This window comes from Ruditapes philippinarum, unplaced genomic scaffold (genome assembly GCF_026571515.1).
Source record: "Ruditapes philippinarum isolate M1 unplaced genomic scaffold, ASM2657151v2 ctg2348_1_1_1_1, whole genome shotgun sequence".
NCBI lineage: Eukaryota > Metazoa > Mollusca > Bivalvia > Venerida > Veneridae > Ruditapes > Ruditapes philippinarum.
Window position 1 is genome coordinate 89,228 of NW_026862124.1, and position 21,250 is coordinate 110,477.

The 21,250-nt window shown below is 33.4% G+C and overlaps 1 protein-coding gene across 3 annotated transcripts; it reads left to right on the forward strand.

Moving 5' to 3' along the window:
• The first annotated feature begins 2,748 nt into the window (after positions 1–2,748).
• Positions 2,749–7,287, forward strand: LOC132718024 (uncharacterized). Of its 3 annotated transcripts, none has more exons than XM_060701626.1 (5): positions 2,749–4,294; positions 4,555–4,591; positions 4,870–5,004; positions 5,707–5,863; positions 6,221–7,287. In XM_060701626.1, the coding sequence occupies exons 1-5, from the start codon at positions 3,266–3,268 to the stop codon at positions 6,438–6,440; spliced, it is 1,578 nt and encodes a 525-aa protein (XP_060557609.1). In that variant the 5' UTR covers positions 2,749–3,265; the 3' UTR covers positions 6,441–7,287. The 3 variants fall into 3 exon arrangements, with proteins under 3 accessions (XP_060557609.1, XP_060557611.1, XP_060557610.1); XM_060701628.1 differs by having other exon boundaries at positions 6,224–7,287; XM_060701627.1 differs by having other exon boundaries at positions 2,750–4,294; positions 5,710–5,863.
• The last annotated feature ends 13,963 nt before the right edge of the window (positions 7,288–21,250 follow it).

Consider the following 21,250-nt stretch of genomic DNA (forward strand, 5'->3'; position numbering starts at 1 on the left):
TTTTCCATCAAAATTTATTTCAAAGTGCTGCAACTCCTCAGGGATTGAGATAGAGTCAAAGGCTTTTCAGCGTTGGTTACACGTTACCTTATGATCGACCTGGGGTCATTTTAAGCCTCTCACAAGTACAAAATTTTCTTGGCGATGAGGGAGACTCCGCCCCCCTTCAAACCCCCCAAACAGAAGGGGGCACATCCCCCTTCTGGCAACCACCTGATGTAATATTTGGATGGGGGACGGCGCCGAAAAAATGGTCACTTTTTTTAACAACATTTCTCAAACAAAAGACAGTGTTTGGGGCCTAAATAGGGCATTTTTTCACTGTTTGAGGCCTCAAAAAGGGGGGGGGCAAAAAGCCGTCGAAACACGCTTATATAAGGGAAAAGGTTAAAACAAAAAATGATGAAAAACCTTGGAATCACCCAAAATCCAGTTTTTCCATGTTAACATGTGGTCTTTTACCTAATTTTGGTGAAAAATTGTTGTTTTTGTAACATTTATAATTTTTTTAGTTAACCCTTTCCCCCATGAGCATATTGTGAAAAATGGCCATTTTCACTGAAAAGCCTCCTGTTACAAGTTCAAACTGCTATGAAACTATGAAAAATGCTTCAATACTAATCAAACTTGGCACAAATGTTGACTGGACCATTGCCTTTGTAACGACATGCTCAGTCTTAAATTTCCTGTTACCATGGCAACGAGGGGACATCTCAAAATTGCCAAACATCACTTTTTGTCTCGATTTTTTCCATCAAAATTTATTTCAAAGTGCTGCAACTCCTCAAGGGATTGAGATAGAGTCAAAGGCTTTTCAGCGTTGGTTACACGTTACCTTATGATCGACCTGGGGTCATTTTAAGCCTCTCACAAGTCCAAAATTTTCTTGGCGATGAGGGGGACTCCGCCCCCCTTCAAACCCCCCAAACAGAAGGGGGCACATCCCCCTTCTGGCAACCCCCTGATGTAATATTTGGATGGGGGACGGCGCCGAAAAAATGGTCACTTTTTTTAACAACATTTCTCAAACAAAAGACAGTGTTTGGGGCCTAAATAGGGCATTTTTTCACTGTTTGAGGCCTCAAAAAGGGGGGGGGGGCAAAAAGCCGTCGAAACACGCTTATATAAGGGAAAAGGTTAAGCAGACAGGAACTTTTCTAACAATATCATATGTTAAAAACTGAAGAAGAAAAAAAAAAGAAAAAATAAAGGTTCAAGAGTTTCAGGCGTATGTTTTCTTACTAGCTTGTTGAACAGAAAATAACATTTAAAAGATGGAGCAAACCATGATTTAGACAAAAATCACATCATTAAGTTATTTTAAGCATAAAAGTAAACAATGTGCTACCTGTTTCTGCTTTAAAATAGGAAAAAGAAAGCTGATTTCAAGTTAATTAACGCATAGCATTGCTGCATTTGTTTGAACAATATTCTATGAACAAAATTATATGTTGAGGATAAATTCACAGTTATCTATTCCTTTGCTTAAGTCAACCCGAGTCAACTGAGTCCACTTCAGTGTCTTGCAGTGTTTCTGTTTATAGCGGCAGTAAGCCACATTGAATTCACCAGAGCACAGTTCAACCACCACATCGTTCCTGGGCAGGCTGTCAAGCAGTTTACCAGTACTAGATGCCTTCATTTTCGCAAGGAACTGAAACTTCTGTATATACAAGAGCAGAGGTACAGTGCGAATGACTGTCGAAAGGATTTTATTATCTATCACAATTAAGATAATATAATAGGCGGCGAAGGTGACGTTTCTAAAACAATTAAATGCTTAATGTCCATCTTGAACATACTTAAAACCGAATCTATGTAATTCAAGTATTCATACTATAATCATGATATGGAAAAATGGGAGACTATTTTTGCAAGCATAATTAAATCAATTAGGATATTTGATATTATTATTTCCCTTTAAATGCACAAGTCGCTCAACATTTAAGTTGGTAATCAATTCTATTGTGTTCTTAAAGAAAATGTGTTTTCTGGAAGAAATCACATCTTGAGGACAAGAAAGAAAATAAATCAGACCAGATTAAAACACCGTCAGAAATTATCTTTGATTAAATGAATTGTTCACGATATGTTTGTTTGTTTCTGTTTGTTTGGGTTTTTTTTCTTTTAATTAGGAAACCGTAAGTTTCAAAACAAAACCTAAAACTACAAGTTATTTCCTTTAAAATTACCCTACTTTTTATTAAACAATTCAGATACATTATCTCTGACTTATGAACAATTATCACTATTTTTAACGGTTATGTGATTATAACATTATTCATTTTACTTCCTGGATTAGAAATATCTACATCAAACATAGTGAAATTCTTGTGCACTGAGAAATGAAACAATTTCTATGTAAACACAACAGTTTTATATTGTTTAACATACAACAATTGTTTTTAAAGTTTGTTTATATAAATATAATTTTTCACAGGCTACATTTGATTTCACAACTATAATTAAAATACTATCTTTACAAATGAAACCATAACGTTCTGGTTTACCCAATGAAAAGTCCTATTTTTGTAAATATTACGTCATATAAAAAATAGTTCCAAATCATTCTATCAGTAATAGAAACTTTGATTAGTCGCAACGACAAAAAAAAAAGGATTTTCTTCAATGTGAATATCTTATCACCAAAAAAACCTGATATACCTAAAATAGAAACCGAAAATACAATAAATAAGTCCCTTGGAAAAAGAAGTAATTCAAATGCAGTTTATATCAAATTATTAAATCACGTATATATCATCAACTGTGTTATCTATACAATAATATGTAAATAAATGTAATATATGATTGTCTTCTAAATAGATAATTAATAAAATTAAACCGGAGAAACACTCAATTATTTGTGTTTAATATATCTCTTGATAGATTTGGTGGATTAATGTCATTTTTTTTAAACATTGTATAAACTTTTATTAAAGCATTTTATATATGGAGTAATCATTTAAGTGATTAAAGTGTACAAAATATCAATTTAATATACACGTACATAGATATCGAGTCACAGGTGTTTTCCCAGTCACCTTTTTATAGAAACAGTTTTTGGAATAGAAGATTACATTACTAGTACTGTTGAAAGATAGCAACTAACTCATTGTAAATTTACGTATGCTACTAAATAACAACTTTAACTCAATGGTGTAAATGAAAAAGTTTAGGCCTCATCAAGAGGTATCCTCATGAGAAACATTCAGCTGAACCCTCTCTTGATGCTGATAAATTTACAAGCAAAAGAACTGCTTCGGATATGGACTATCAGTCTGTATCTAGACATTGCTGCCATGCGGAGACGTCAAATAAAGAATCGGTCATCTTCTGTGAGCCTAAAACGACCAGACCGTGTAGCTGCGCCGAATGTTCAACACACGTGAAAGAGTCGGATCATTCTACATTTAGAAACGGACAAACCTGCAAACAAGGAGGTGATGCTGCAGCAGCTCAAGGATGTACGAATTGTCTAGAAGAAAAACCAGGTCATCACTCAAGTTCTGATGCAACGCCAACAGTTATTGGCAAGTGCGCAACTGCAGCTTCTAATTCGGGACTTAAATGTTCAACCTGTCGTTCATGCTCAAAGTGTAATAGCACCGATCAAATAGTTCAGAAAACACCACATAATCAGTCTCATCAATTGCATTATCAGAGAACCTGTGATCTGCATCTTCAGCAAAATGGAAGGATAGGTGACGGTAGACAACACGAAAATTCGTATACGTTAAACATCAATCATGACAAAAACGAAACTGTTGAAGTTGTTGAACCACCACGTGCTAAACGTGATGCGAATATGGAATATTCAAAGGAAGATTTAAGTGATGATACCAGTGATTTTAAAGAAAGAGATGAGAACATACGAGACTATCAACTCCAGCAAATGATAAATGAAAGAAAGATAATAAAACGAGTACAAAATGACAATGCAGAATTCGAAAAACTCAGAAGAAACTACAATAGTTTGAAGAAGCTGTTTGTAGCATTGGCCACATTGAATATAATACTCATTGTGTTTGTAGTTTCCATAATGCCCTTTATTCTAGTCACCTTCAAAATGTACGGCGGTGGGGAGGTGCCATCAGGAGAAACTATAGAAAACATAGCAGAAAAGCAATTATCGTCTAACAAGGCGAAAGATATCATTAAAGAGCATATTTTGTGTGTAGATTGCAAACGAGTAACATATGAGTTATCAAACATTTTCATCAAAACAGATGGAAAAGGTTGTTGCTTAAACGACGTAGTGTCACTAGTTGAAAACGTATTGGATAGACAAGAAAAGGTAAGACTATAACATATAACATTTGTAAAATTGAAATTTTTTAGATTTAACATAACTATCATTTTTTTAAGTAAGTATATCATTTAAGATAGTGAAAATTAGTGACAGGGCTTAATTATTAAAAGGAATACCATTCTCATTTACGGTAGGGTCATAGTGTACAGTGACGAGAAAACTACTAATGTTTTAAGATATAAGATAAATTATAAATATAATATCTGTAAAATGTCTCACAATACAAGCGTTCATTCTTTTTTTAGAATCTCAACACACGGTGGAATGCAATAACAAGAAATTGTAAGTATGTTAACTTGCCTCTATAATAAAACTTGCTTTGAAGATATTTTACATGCATGTAGGTTCAACATCCATTGATTTGCACAAAGATAATCTCACATATAGTTGAATGAGTGTCTGTGTACATATTCTCTAAATTATTTATATCATGGATGTTTCATTGTAATTTCTTAAATAAAGATCGACTTTCATCCTGACCTTTTTTATGAATCTATTTTTATTTTGGTTCGTATCAATGAGTTGCATAAAATAATCAACTGGTTCCTTTATTACTTCAGATATGATTGGAAGTGGCAACAGACAAACTCAATCAAATGAATCAACTGTTTCTAATGAAGAGAATACCAAGGTATCCAGGCTGATCAATACTTTGCTCACAAGAAAACGTTCGGCCATACATCTGTCTGGAACACGTAAGTGGTGCATAATTCCAGTGCATTTATCTTTGACTTTATGTAACAAATCAAGAAAAGAAAACGAATACATTATTACGTCCTCATGTATTGATTAATAAAATAACTAGTAAACATAATGCAGTAATTGCTGACTTTGTCACATGGATCGTATGGCTCTACCTTGTTCATTGTTTGTTTGGCACTTTTTTATTATCAGATAATATAGTCTGTTAACCCTGACCCTGCCGAATTTCTTCAATAGACTTGTCCTGTTTTGATTTTGGAACGGTCCATTCAAAGTTTAAGGGATTTCAGTAACATTAAAAAAAAAAGAGCTACCAGCACTATAGAGCCTGATCAGAATACAAGAATGTGCAGGTTGGCCGGACTCATTTTGGATGAAAAGGTTAATCAGTGTCGGTTCCATTAGAGTAAGGACTAAACACAAATATTGAATCACTGCCACTTAATTATCAAGGGGAGATTACATTTAAAGATATATTTCTTTACAATTGACATATTTCGTCGAATTTGGTATGTTCCAAGTGTATGTCTAAAACATGTAGATCTAGAAACAAAAACGAACCATTTTGTCTTTCGGATATTTTATAGCAATGGATAGTTAGTAGGTGGGTGAATGGTATTGACTTAAGGCAAATAAGCATATTTTTTTATAAGATAAGTGAATTATTTGCTCTAACAATTATCATTTATTTCAAGTAGTGCGACACCATACCATGACGTGGACACATAGTTTTCCTGAGAAAATGGCGGGAAAACTGAACCATCACAATAACGCGATACGTGTAGAAAGTGGGGGCGTCTACTTTCTGTACAGCTGTGTTCGTTTTAAAGCCGAAAAATGTGACCGGACATAGTAAGTGTTGAGCATGTTTCGGTTTTATGCCTCAGAAATATTTTTTTTTAATTATTTAGAAATGTCAGACGTATCAAATAATGTTTGAATAATGGATTAAGAGCATGTAATATGTTAAACAACTGAAAAAAGTGTCGATGAACTTTGAAAACTGCAAGAAGATAAATAAATATTCTTGCTTTCTTAACATTCATTTATCGTGTCAAAATATATTTTATCATGACTAAATTACTGTACGCCTTAACTATGTCTTATATGTCATCTTATTGTAAAACAAACTTTTATTAAATTTAGTATACAACTAGTTTATTATATGTCAATACTTATCACATACTAATTTATATATTTCTTGAATAGCAGTGTTGGGTACAAAGTGATGACAAAACAAGGCAACACGAATGTCCCGGTAGCATCCGTTCAACATCAATGTAGAAATGGCGTCAATTCAGAAACTGACCTCATTATACAAAAGGTTATAGAAGTGGAAGTCGCCACGACGCTGCACGTGCAAATAGATTATAGTCCTGGTCTCGTTTCTAAAGATCATCAACATTATTTTGGCTTGTTTGAGATTTAACCTTCAACCTGCTGATTGTGTGTAATGGATGTGGCCGACTTTGAATTTGGAACAGTCCATTTGAATTTTAAGGGTATTCAATAACAAAATACAAAAATTGAACAACAATCAGGATAGATATCTGGAAAAAAGTGTGGTCCCTTGGAAACTTTAACCATAAGAAAATTACATGAAAATTGCTGACTCAGTTTGCTTGAGTCTGTTAATGAGGAATAGATCCCTCACGAATGTTGATCACGAAGGACCAGAAAATATAACAACACTGAAGTGAAGTACGGGACAACTTTTTACAGCTGCCACACAACACTTTAAAAGCTACAGTTGTGAAGTATAAAAATCTGGAAAAAGTGTGATCCCTCGGAAGCAATAAATAATCAAAACAAAATTACATGAAAATTGCAGAACCTTGTCAGATTATACAGATGTGTTGGCTGACCAGGCATTATACGAATTTTGGCTTTATATTTGGTAACAACAGGTTGTGTTTTAAATGCTCATAACTTACAACACGTACATATATCATACCATCTAAATTCAAGAACACGTATTCATGCAGAAATATATAATACGTATTTTGCAACCTTTTCATGGTACATAATTTTCCAAAAATGATTTTAACTTTCATTTTAATAGTTTAGTAGAGCACCTAAATGCTTTACTTACAAGGTATTTTAAAGGTACACTATGCCTCAAAAATAAAACAATTTTTTTCTTTAAAAAGGGAAACACGAGTAAAATAGCGTTTAAATAACCGATTTACATCACGTTAAATGCTTAATACCAGTCCTGATAAAAGTAGTGATAATTGTGTATAAAAGTAGTGATAATTGTGTATAAAAAGTAGTGATAATTGATAGCTATTTGTTATTAAAGTAGCAAAATGTAAACAGTAGTATTTTGACTTCCATACAAAATAATAATGGTTACATACAAAGACAATGATAATATATTGAATAGAACATGTACATAATTAATAACAGCAAGGGTATAATGTATTTCATTTTTTATACAATAATATGATAAATATGAACTATTTGTACAAAAACCTCAAACTTTCGGACGGCAGCAATATTAGTTAATATTATTTAGTTTAAAGATAGATTTATTCATGTATATAAGACTGCCAATGATCTTTGCTCAAAAAGTGCCAAATTATGCACTCTAAATGAAAGTAAATGGCTTTTATGTGCGTTTAATATTTTTGTTAAAAAAAAACCCACTTGTTTTCTTTGTGTGTTGTTATGTGCTGTTATGTGTTGTTATGTGCCAGTGTATATTGTAAGAAAATGTTTCTATGAAATTTTGATCTCATAAATGTTATTATATATGTATATACGATTTTTATACACATTTGTTTCTTTATTATAAAATGTTATGTTTGATGTTATATTAAAATAACAGAACATGTTTTTTAAATGAAACAGAAAAAGCAAACTCTTTGTCGTATTCACTTTTACTTTTAGTGCTCTGCGTTTTCTTGTAACCCGAATATATTAATATTTGCTAGTCCGAGTGTTTTTATTTTCATGCATATTCATGAAACGAACATGTAAAAAGAACCAAATAACTTTTAAAAAAGGTGTAGACTGATTACATACTTTACAAATGCCCTCGCACTATAAGAATTTTTATAGATTTAGATTATTGGATAATTATGGTGGCTGATTTGTGCCATTCGTGTTTTCGCCGCGCGACCCCGCCAGGCGAAAAGTCGAAAATTGACAAGTTGAAATGGCGGGGCGCGCAGCAAAAACACGCTAATTAGCGAGGACGCGGGGCGAAGTTAAATAAATAAAACTTCGCCCCGCGGGGGTGCGGAACGAGATTTAAGAAATAAAACGGCGGGGTCGCGGGACGAAAACACGATAATTAGCGGAGTCGCGGGGCGAAATTAAATAAATAAGACTTCGCCGCGCGCCCTCTTTAATTAGCGTGCTCTCGTCCCGCGACCCCGCCAGGCGAAAAGTCGATAATTTTCAAGTTAAAATGGCGGGGGTTCGGAGCGAAAACACGCTTATCATCGGGGGCGCTAATTAGCGTGTTTTCGCTCCGCGCCCCGCCGTTTTATTTCTTAAATCTCACCCGCAACCCCGCGGGGCGAAGTTTTATTTATTAAACTTCGCCCCGCACCCTCGCTTATTTGCGTGTTTTCGCTGCGCATCCCGCCATTTTAAATTGTTAATTTCCGACTTTTCGCTTAGCGGTGTCGCGGGGCGAAAACACGAATGGCAAAAATAAGCCACCATAGATAATCGACTAAATTCGTCAATATTAAACTACTAGTGTGTAATACACTTTAATAAAACAATCTTGAACTTGTTTATACCCGTAATATTTTATGATACTTCCATGAATCCTATTAATACACTAATCAAATTTTCCATGACCCAGTTAACGTGTTTTAAGTGAGTCATGTTTGATTTACATTAGACAACAGTATATTAATAGTTCATTACTTAATAAGTTAATGCAGTTCCCCCTCACAACTAATACGTGTCTGTATTTATATTTTTAATTACTGATATAATTAACCATACTTGAGATCAATTGTTTTACTGTTTGTCTTCTTGCTTTTAAAATAATCCGTTTGATTTGAACTACTAAGTAATGGGTGCACTACGAAACAATTAGAAAATAACGCATTCATTTCAAATGTGAGCATTTTCTTTTTAAATTGTTATCAATGCATATTGTTAAATGAGCCGCGTCACGACAAAACCAACATAATGGGTTTGCGACAAGCATGGATCCAGACCAGCCTGCGCATCCGCGCAGTCTGATCAGGATCCATGCTGTTCGCTCACAAACCCTATTACAAGTAGAGAAACTGATAGCGAATAGCATGGATCCTGATCAGACTGCGCGGATGCGCAGGCTGGTCTGGATCCATGCTGGTCGCAAACGCACTATGTTGGTTTTGTCGTGACACGGCTCATATATGAATTTACCGTGCACTTAGAATGACTCAATTGGTAGTTACATAAAAATGTACAAAAAACTAAATGAGATAGTACTCTTAATACTACAACGAACTTTTGGCCCAATTTGATATTTTCTACCTACGAAGAGAAAACGAAACTACATTGTACAGTTTAAAGCAAACATTACTGACTTAAACTTTTTATTTATAGTTTGGCGCCAAACTATTTTTCGATGGGTAAACGGGTCGACAAAAAATATAAAAGTTTAAATAAATAAAGTTCTGTCAGCATAGTTTTGCAGCCAGGTACCACAAAGGGTATGTTTTATATAATCAAACATTTTATACATCGATGGCTACCGGCATTCATCTTACTGTAACATATCATCTATTACTGTATGAAATCATTAAAGGCACATTATGTCTCAGAAACAAATAAAGTTTTACTTTCTTTAGAAAGGGCAAATATGAATTTTATAATGTTTAAATAATGGTTTCAGATAATATTAGGTGTTAGATAATATTAGGTGTTTATAACATGAAGAAAGTAGCGATATATGTGTGAAATAATTCGTCAAAAAAGTGGCATAATGTAAAAAAGTAGTAATATTTTGACTTACATACAAAATACTAATACACTATAGCTGTACTTATAACCAAAAAGCAACAAATAAAAATGGTTAAGGTAATTGACCAATGAGTAACTTTTTGTATACCATGAAAATACACCAAAATCAAAAAGCATTGGAGAATTAAAAAAAAGGCAATTTGGAGGCATAATTTATTTCTTTTTGTTGTCAATGAAATCTGCTGTACATATGTGTATCGACTATCACCATATGACATAAATACATAAGGAAAAAATATCATTTAAACCTTTTTGTCCACAAAAATAACACAAAATGAAATGTTTTGTTTTTTAAGCTATGATAGTGTTACGTTACCGTGGTGAAACAGAAACGATTGATAATATCATATACCAGAAAGGAAGATATCCAGGTATTTTGCAATTCAAGCTCTTTCGAAGATGGTGTAACCTGGGTACTTTCTACTGATTGCGTCATATAATTACGGAAAATGTCGCAAAAACCATAATACGATCAGTTTAACTTTCAGTTTTAGTTCCAGTATTGTATATTTTTGTCAAACCGGATACATTTTGAAACATTATAATACATGTATATATAAAATTTCATTTTCATCGCTTGAATAACTATGATATAGCTAAGATATGTGAATTTTGAAATTTACTTGAAACGCTTTAAAATATGTGAATTTTGAAATGTTAGACAAAAACAAATGTTTAAATTAATGAAAACTTATATGTTTATACATATCATACCCACATACAGCAAGCACAATCGACTTCTATATGAGACGAACTGAAAATAAAAGCAAGTCTTTATGTGACTCTTTTTTTAAATTCAGTTTTATAACAACTTGTATACTAAATTTTTGAAAGAACATTTCAAAAGATAAGCAAACTGGTACCTAAAATTAATTCAATTTTCTCATTAGATTTAACATGTTTAAAGGGTACAGTGATAATCATTTATTACAGTTATGACATTAAATCATGAATTATCATTTCAAACAGTTTTACTTCAAGGTATGATATATTACTTGACCTTTCACTTGTCAAGCGTAAATTATGCTCATTCATCAAAACGTACCACCTGTTGTTTTGTTATCACTTTTACAATGATATGCAATAAATGTCAGGTCAGGGCACCAGTGGCACACCACTGGAAGCAAATGACTCATTTCTAACTACATTATATATTTGAAAAAATAAGTGCTTTGAAAAATGTATTCATGGAAAAAAGTAGGCTTATCATTTCATTATTAGACAATTAAGGATTAGTTGACTATCCCTGTAGTTACTTTCCTTTTTTCATTGAACAAATACTTAACTTTGAAAAATGATTGATTTAGTTAGTCTTTTCCGGCCAAATGCCGGTCCAAAATCTGTTTGGTTTGACTTTACAATAATGGAAGAATTGAACGTCAGAAGAATTTTCATTGGTCATTCTAAAATTACAAAAATGAAATCTGGGAATCTCATTGGCCATTCTAAAATAAGATATATAAAGGATAGTTAAAATCTTGTCATTCTAAGATATTACAAATTAAAATGTAAATGATAGTTCTAATATAAAATGTACAGGATAGTTCTAATATAAAATGTACAGGATAGTTCTAATATAAATTGTACAGGATAGTTTTTTTTAACATTTTAGTTAAAATGTTCAGATATTTAAGTTCTGTGTAATATACCCGGTACATTCTCCCACAAAACAATTTGCACTGCATTCATATCTCATTAAGTTTTCTAGTGAACAGTTAGTTTTACGTAAGAACTTACTGAGTTTATTTTACACAAGATCTGAGTTTAAAATTTTGTCCAAAATAACGTGAATAAAATCAGAACTTTTCAGGTACCCTAATTTAGTTTATGAAGTTCAACAAGTGTCTAATATATTATATGATTATTTATGTGTTCAAATGATAAAATGTTTATATTGTTCAAGTAGTTTTGCATATTAATCAAGTATTTATAAAAATATTTGCTTTACCGACTGCGTAGATGTTGGTGTTAAAAATTGAATTCACTAACCGAAACACGACAGGTTCGTTTAAAAACACATACATCTTAAAGTGTTTCATTTTTCAAGATCATTAACCCTATATAAAAATCATTATGTCATTGTTATGCAAGCTATGCTAACATTTCTACATGATTTTGCATAGAAAACTAAAAACTAAATAACATAATTATGCAAGTTAACCAGTTTTACTTCGGCCGAGTATCTCTTTAAAAAAAGATACTTCTTGTTTAGTATACACTGAGATAAAAGGTTAATGTACTTTAACATTTTGGAAAGAAAAAAATTGTATCGTAAGTACAAAACTTTACAAGAATGTTTTGACAAGTATTCATATTTCTTAGACGATATTGTAAAATTACTTCAAATTACGTTTGAAACTTCTCATGTTTTTCTTATATCTATTTTGAAGCGTTGAAGGTTATCTTGTCAACTATATTTCCTCTTTATACTAACCGCAAAGTGTCCTTGACACGCATCTGGTAGACGCTTGTAACACATCAGGAAGGTTTTTGCGGTTAAAACTCCAAACATAGTATTTATTGATTGACCCCGGTTTATAACCACAATAATATTTACGTTATGATTTATAAAACCATGTCAAACCGATCTTACCTGATCAGGCTAGTATTGATAATAAAAAGTCGAATAAATCTATCAATAAAGAAGATTTAGTTCACCTAAGTATTATCTCATTTAACGACAAAAACCATCGATGTAAGCTGAATTTGACTGCACAAAATTTAGAGAATCGATTTTTGGATCTCAAACTACACTGATTATTATTGAACTAGTTCGTATTTATTTATTTTGACGAGCAAAGCAATCTTATTTTATTTTACATGTATAAATTTATATATTGTTATATGCTTTTCTAGCCAAGCGTATACTATCACTCTAAACATTATCAATGTTACTTTAAGTAAAACAAAAAAATATAACAACATTTCAAGTTGATATTTATCATCCCTTGCAAAGACGTATTTTAATATATGCTCATAATTACATCGATACAAGTTTTTCTATGAATTTAAATTATCGCACGTATCCGATGGTAAAAAAAGTGATCCGCTGTCTTCAAGTTCTGTTATCTTTTCTTGCACACCATTGTCGTCACCGAACCATTGCAAAAATCAAAATTGTACCAATCAACATTTTTATTATATTATACTTCATCATAATTATGTAACAAGAATGACCAGCTTTTATACGGAAGAATAATTTGAAAAAAAGAAACACAAGAACGTATGAGAAACATCATAGTTACATAAATAAAACATAATTGTCAAGTAATCATGCATTTCTTTGGATAATATATTCACTTTGATTTCACACCTTATGAAAAATAGCCAGTGACATTACAATGTTTGAACCACGTTATGTTAATGAACCACGTGATGTTCAAACAGAATATTCAATACTGGATACAATCTTATCTATTTAGCATCGTTTCCGTTTCCAGAATCCTAAAAATCCATTAAAGTCCATATTGTATCCCATATAGCCTTGCTGTCATTTTCAGAGATCAAATATCTAAATCAAATGCATATGGTACTCCAGTCCAAAAATCATATCAAATCAGTATTAAACTTGAAGAAACAAAGTTCTGTCAAATTATCAAAAAATGATGGTGTGAAATAAAAGGTCATTATAAAACTGATTCTATTGGTTTCGTACACAGCTTCAAACCTATATCAGACTCGGCTACGCCTCGTCCAATATATGTATTACAGCTGTATACTTAATAGAATTCAGTATTGAACTCAACAAATTTGAACTCATATCTAACCTTTGAAACAAAATTTACCTTGCAATACATTATTTAACTGACTTATTCATTACATTCTTATCACTTTTATTTCTTTAAGTTGTCTTAACAATTTGTAGATTTGTCCATGGTTATGGAAGTAAATATGAACTTTATGTTGAACTTAAAATAACATTGACCTTGAAGTTCAAATAATTGAATTTTGAAATCGGTCATCACTTAATTGGATGCATTGTATTGAATGTATTGTTTCTTAGGTTTAACAACATAGCTGCATGAATAACATTAATTCAATAAAACATTCAAATTGAGCAATGGGAGGGGGGGGGAGGCAAATGTGTTTTCTGGTGTTTTGCATACAAAAATTAAAAAAATGCACTTGAAAACCACCAGCAAATAGCCATAATGTTATTGTATATAAAAGATAATTCTCCAAACTTACTGTGGCATTGGATGCGTCCTCGTCCAGATTTCTGTTAAAGGGACTCAACTGAGGTTAAAAAGCCTAATAACATAACATTTGAATTTCTTACATAAATGAGCTGGGCACTTTAAACAGAAATATATGCAAAGATATTATAGTCAAGAAATATACTTTGTAATAAATCGAAAATCGTACTTTTATGCTTTCCTTCGATATGAGTAAAAAGCGTTTAAACGCTTTTCATTTTGGGTTATTTTTTACAATTTGAATAATTGTTTTGGAAAAACGAAGTGCGCAAATGATCTGAAATTTTGCACAAAGATTAGTGGTCTAAACCTACATCCATCTGGAAAAAATATTTTCACTCTCATCATGTCAAAAAGAAACTCAGTGGTGTCCCTTTAAACTTTTTGTGCTGTAAAACCCTTTTTTTACTGTGCAGTAAAGTGTACTTTATGGTTGCTGATTTGTGCCATTCGTGTTTTCGCCCGCGACAAGCGAAAAGTCAAGAATTAACAAGTTAAAATGGCGGGGTCGCGGGACGAAAACACGCTTACTAGCGGGGCGCGGGTCGAAGTTAAATAAATAAAACTTCATCCCGCGGGGACGCGGGACGAGATTAAAGAAATAAAACGACGGGGGCGGGAGCGAAAACACGCTTATTAGCGTCCCCGCTTATTAACTGTTTCGCTCCGCGCCCCCGCAATTTTAACTTGTTAATTATCGACTTTTCGCTTGGCGGGGTCGCGGGACGAAAACATGCTAATTAGTTATTATTTGTTTATGTATTAAACTTCGCCCCGCGCCCTCGCTAATTAGCGTGTTTTCATCCTGCGAACCGCCTTTTTATTTCTTAAATCTCGCTCCGCGCCCCCGCGGGACGAAGTTTTATTTATTAGATTAGCGAGTTTTCGGTCCGCGCCCCAGCCATTTTGACTTGCAAATTTTCGACTTTTTGTTTGGCGGGGTCGCGGGGCGAAAACACGAATAGCACAAATCAGCCACCATAGTTATATAAATGTTATTATAGCACTTCATTTTTATAGGGATTAATTCAAACATTAAATATATTTCAATCATTACTATTTTAGATGAATTGTCTTTTTACCCATAATTGACATATATTGTGACAATATCAAAATCAATACCGGCACATCTTGTGTGTCAAAAAGTGCATATGTTAATACCTATGTAAATAACTCGTGACGAACGAACTGTCATTTTTCAGTCACCAAGTACAATTTTTTGTACAAACCACAGATGAACCAACTTAATATATTTTATGATAATTTTGTGCTTTAAATCAACTTAAAAAGATGAGTCATCTTGTCTGGAGGAAGGTTTTCAAATTACAACCATGATTATGCAAATTAGCGTAATATTACAGTCACTAAGGCGCGCAAATGCATTTTAAAAGTGCATTGTACGTCTTATCTATCTAGCCGAAATACTCGATACTTGAGCGCAATGCATTATGTCATAAACAAAAAAAATGATTTTAGCAAAATTTTAAACTTACTTTAATGCAATAAATTAATTCCTGAATCTTTTAAACAATATAACCCTCACCGCTGTGGGTTCGAATCTCTCCAGGGACTTTGGATTCTTCCATGTGAGGAAGTGAGTTTACGGAACGCCGGTGGTTTCACTTAGGTGCCCGCTCGTACCTGTAATAATGCACGGATGGATATCTTTGGTCTTCCTCCACCAGCAAAGCTGGAAAATCGCCGAGTGTCAATGTGACTTACAACAAAACAAAACAAAACAAAACAAAAAACGAAACAAAACGAAACGAAACAAAAGAAAAAAAATCTGTGAAATTGTTTACCGATGGGTTCAAGGGTTCAAAACCTTCAGAGGTAAGCACACATTGCTTAGTGGACCGAATTTGAGTGTCTACAGGCTGATATTTTTCTACATGATCAAACTAAAATAAGTTATGTTTAAACAAAAAATGCTCGAAAGTATAAAAGGGTACGATATAAATAATTCATCATTCAAGCGGTTGGTCAACTATAAGCACATTTTCCATAAGAATTTCAAATTTTAATAAAACAATAGAAATGTGTTATTCGGATATTCTTATAAAATTGCTTGAAGAAAAAAATGTAAATAAAGTTCTTAGTGATTGAGTATGAACGCCTGTTTGCTTAATAAAAGTGAAAATTTTAAATACAAGGTGAAACAGCTTATTAAACATTTCTATTTTGATAATTTATATGAAAGGCATGTTGATCGCATAAAACTGTAAGGTCTTTGATAGTCACATTCCAATTAACCCCCGGAATTACTTTACCCTAATGCAACATTTTATCGTATCAAATGTCTGTACATATTGCATATGGTTGTGATATCTCTTTTTGTGTCACTAAAACGTAAAAACCTCAATGAAAAAAGTGCTTTCCTTTCATTTTTTGTTTCAATCCGGCAGTTAACAAACTGATAACATTTCTGACTTGTCATGGTCCTCTTACGTATATAGTGAAAAGGAAGTAAAGATGGCGTATAGATAATGTTTTTGTTTAACCTAAATAATACTGATATATGTGATAACAAGAAAGATCAACGTAATAACGTTATAATCACAACTACATAATCATATGGGCCTTTATAGTTATAAATTATTATAACTTACGAAATACTGAATTAATACTGGTTAAGATCCCTAGCAAAAAAAGTGATCACTAGTTATCAAAGTGTTATTAATACATGTCCATTACGATGTCATGCAGCTTTATAGGTCTCGGCTATAAATTTATTTTCTATCTGAACGGGTCGTTTTAAGCTATAAAATGTATCCCCATAACCTTATTATACAGGTCGTGGCTATAAAACCCTTAAGCTTTTGAAGTCATTTTAAATGTTCACGGGATCATGGCTAAATGTGCAAGGTCTATACATCTACTGGGGGTCACGTCCATAAAGTTCTTTAGGTATTAAAGTAATTCCGATTTTTTTCGGGATCATGGCTACAACGATATTTATGTCTAAGGGGATCATGGCTATTAAGTTATATGGCTATCAAAGTGATTTCCAATTTTCAAGGGATCATGGCTACAAAGATTAAATGAGCCGCGTCACGACAAAACCAACATAGTGGGTTTGCGACCAGCATGGATCCAGACCAGCCTGCGCATCCGCGCAGTCTGATCAGGATCCATGATGTTCGTTATCTGTTTCTCTGCTTGCAATAGAGTTGGTAAGCGAACAGCATCGATCCTGATCAGACTGCGGATGCGCAGGCTGGTCTGGATCCATGCTGGTCGCAAACCCATTATGTTGGTTTTGTCGTGACGCGGCTCCAATGGGTTTTACATATTCTTAGAGCCATGGCCTTTAAGATCTTTTGTGGTTGAAGCGATCATCAATTTTCAGGGCTACATAGTCCCTCAAACCATTAGAGTGGTGTTCAGTCTATTATATTATAGTGGTCTTCATTCTGTCATTGCCATCATATTCAGCTTTAAAATAACATATAAAATAAAATAAAAAAGGGCAAATCTGACATATTTTATCTTGTTTATAAAATTGCTAGTATTTTCGTATGTATTAAAACACAGCTTAGGTTATTACAGAATCTACATTTACATTTAAAACTATAGACAAAACTATGAATCCGCAACTTTTAAGTTCATAGGGACCGTCAAGTTTTTTGAGTTTTGACACACTCAAAAGCTTTGTTTGATTACCACATGATGATAAAAATTAAAAATATTTCTTCCAAGAGGGCACTCAAGTGTACACAATTAAATGGAAACTAAAAAAACTTCTTTTTTTCATGATTAATTACAATAAGAGTCAAGACAGAACGAAAAAAAAAAACCTGGTTGTTTTTTTAAATCTTTCGTATAGTCTGGGCTATTTTAATGTTGAAACAATGTTTAAGTGCTATGGTTGTAGGGGTAATTGAGTGAGGCTGCATTTTTGTTCTATTCTAAACTAGATTTAAAGATTTTTAAGGTTTGTTGAGGGATTTCCCAGGTTCATTCTGTTTAGTTACTGGCGCATGGTTAAAATACTGATTCAGATTCAGATACGAATTTTGTTAAATAAACTTTCTAGGAGAAGCTAAAGTCATTGAGTGCATTGTAAACTTTGATATTAGACATTGTAAGTAAATTGAAAAATAGAAGAAAAAAGAAAGAAATGTATTTTCATAAGAAAACTTAAAAAATAGCACTATTTACACAGGAACATTACTAAAAGAGCACTGAACACACAGTGAAGATTTCTGAAAGAGCACTGGACACATAGTGACTATTTCTGAAAGAGCACTGGACACATAGTGACCATTTCTGAAAGAGCACTGGACACATAGTGAACATTTCTGAAAGAGCACTGGACACATAGTGAACATTTCTGAAAGAGCACTGAACACATAGTGAACATTTCTGAAAGAGCACTGGACACATAGTGAACATTTCTGAAAGAGCACTGGACACATAGTGAACATTTCTGAAAGAGCACTGGACACATAGTGAACATTTCTGAAAGAGCACTGGACACATAGTGACCATTTCTGAAAGAGCACTGAACACATAGTGACCATTTCTGAAAGAGCACTGGACCACATAGTGACCATTTCTGAAAGAGCACTGGACAGCTATAGTGACCATTTCTGAAAAGAGCACTGGACAACATAGTGCACATTTCTGAAAGAGCACTGAACACATAGTGACCATTTCTGAAAGAGCACTGAAACACATGTGCACACTTCTGAAAGTGCACTGGACACATATGACTATTTCTGAAAGAGCACTGGACACATAGTGGCCATTTCTGAAAGAGCACTGGACACATAGTGACCATTTCTGAAAGAGCACTGGACATATAGTGACCATTTCTGAAAGAGCACTGGACACATAGTGCACATTTCTGAAAGAGCACTGAACACATAGTGACCATTTCTGAAAGATCACTCAACACATAGTGCACATTTCTGAAAGTGCACTGGACACATAGTGACCATTTCTGAAAGAGCACTGAACACATAGTGACCATTTCTGAAAGAGCACTGGACATATAGTGACCATTTCTGAAATGTGCACTATGTGCTCAATGTTCTTTCAGAAATGTGCACTATGTGTCCCATAGTGCACATTTCTGAAAGAGCATTGAACACATAGTGCACATTTCTGAAAGAGCACTGAACACATAGTGCACATTTCTGAAAGAGCACTGGACATATAGTGAACATTGCTCAAAGAGCAATGAACACGTAGTGAACATTTCTCAAAGAGCACTGGACACATAGTGACCATTTCTGAAAGAGCACTGGACACATAGTGACCATTTCTGAAAGAGCACTGGACACATAGTGACCATTTCTGAAAGAGCACTGGACACATAGTGACCATTGCTCAAAGAGCAATGAACACGTAGTGAACATTTCTCAAAAAGCACTGAACATATAGTTGCTCATTTCTGAAAGAGCACTGAACACATAGTGCACATTTCTGAAAGAGCACTGGACACATAGTGACCATTTCTGAAAGAGCACTGGACATATAGCGAACATTGCTCAAAGCGCATGAACACGTAGTGAACATTTCTCAAAGAGCACTGAACACTAAGTGAACATTTTGTGAAAGAGCATGGACACACAGTGAACAGAACATTTCTCAAAGGACACTGGACACAAACTGAACATTACTCAAAGAGCGCTTGTTACGCAGTGAATATTACTCAAATGGCACTCATAACAAAGTGAACACTACTCACAGTACACTAATCACAATGTGAACATTACTCACAGCACACTATTCACAAAGTGAACATTACTCAAAGGGCACTAATCACATTTTGAACATTACTGAAAGAACACTTATCACAAAGTAAACATTGCTTAAAGAACACTAATCACAAAGTGAACATAACTCAAAGAACACTTATCACAAAGTGAACACTACTCAAAGAACACTAATCACAATACGAATTTATAAATAAGTAAACAATACGTTACAAAGAATGTGATTATGGTTATGTATATATATATATCAATTTATTCATTACTATTATTTGATATTACAGACATATTTTTCGCTATTTGTAAAATAACAGACAGTTCGTCTTCAAAATCATTCGAACATTATGCAATTCGCACCAATATTTAAATGGACATATTCTAGGCACATATTGTCTTGAATTTATTTTAAGTTTACCAATCATTTCAATTTCACTTGTTATCCAATTTATTTTGCTTCGACCAGACGTTTCAATCTTTGTCGCAACAGACAAACATTTCAGAATTTCAGACAGACATACCAAGAACATGGAGAAAAAAATTAATAAGTGCTTCGGATATTTTCAATTTGAATTTTGTACATTACCTGTGACTGTTTACATCATTTGGGCGGCCGTCTTTGATGTGCAACATCAACATTTAACTTGTTACAATAACTGAATAGCAAAACTTTATCATACGACCAATACAGGATGTAAAATCGTAAAACCCATCTAAAAAAATTACACTTGACAAACTAGCACGATCATATATCCTATTTCTGGTATTTTTGAACTAAGTATGACAATAAAAGGATATTCCAAACTTTAATAAAGGGAATTCTAGAAATATACGATATCCATTTTTGAAAACGCAAGCTCCTAAAAGAGACAGTTTTTACAAAAAAAGGCACTTATAAGAGCCTTATATATAGTTTTTTAAAATACCGTTTCCACGCAATATTTTTCTATCAGCTGAAGGGTCTGCTTATTAATAACAAAGGGGTCTGCTTATTAATGACAAAGGGGTCTGCTTATTAATGACAAAGGGTCTGCTTATTAATTGACAAAAGGGTCTGCTTATTAAAGACAAAGGGTCTGCTTTTAATGGCAAAGGGTCTGCTTATTAATGAAAAGGGTCTGCTTATTAATGACAAAGGGGTCTGCTTATTAATTGAAAAGGGTCTGCTTATTAATGACAAAGGGTCTGCTTATTAATGACAAAAGGGTCTGCTTATTAATGACAAAGGGGTCTGCTTATTAATGACAAAGGACCTTCTTATTAATGACAAAAGGGGTCTGCCTATTAAATGACAAAGGGGTCTGCTTATTAATGACAAAGGGGTCTGCTTATTAATGACAAAGGGGTCT

Excerpts from the sequence above, each read along its gene's own strand:
- LOC132718024 (XM_060701626.1), top strand. The coding sequence starts at position 3,266 with ATGGACTATCAGTCTGTATCTAGACATTGCTGCCATGCGGAGACGTCA. Across the intron at positions 5,005-5,706 it reads CATACATCTGTCTGGAACAC|TAGTGCGACACCATACCATG; the intron begins GTAAGTGGTGCA and ends ATTTATTTCAAG. Across the intron at positions 5,864-6,220 it reads GAAAAATGTGACCGGACATA|CAGTGTTGGGTACAAAGTGA; the intron begins GTAAGTGTTGAG and ends TTTCTTGAATAG.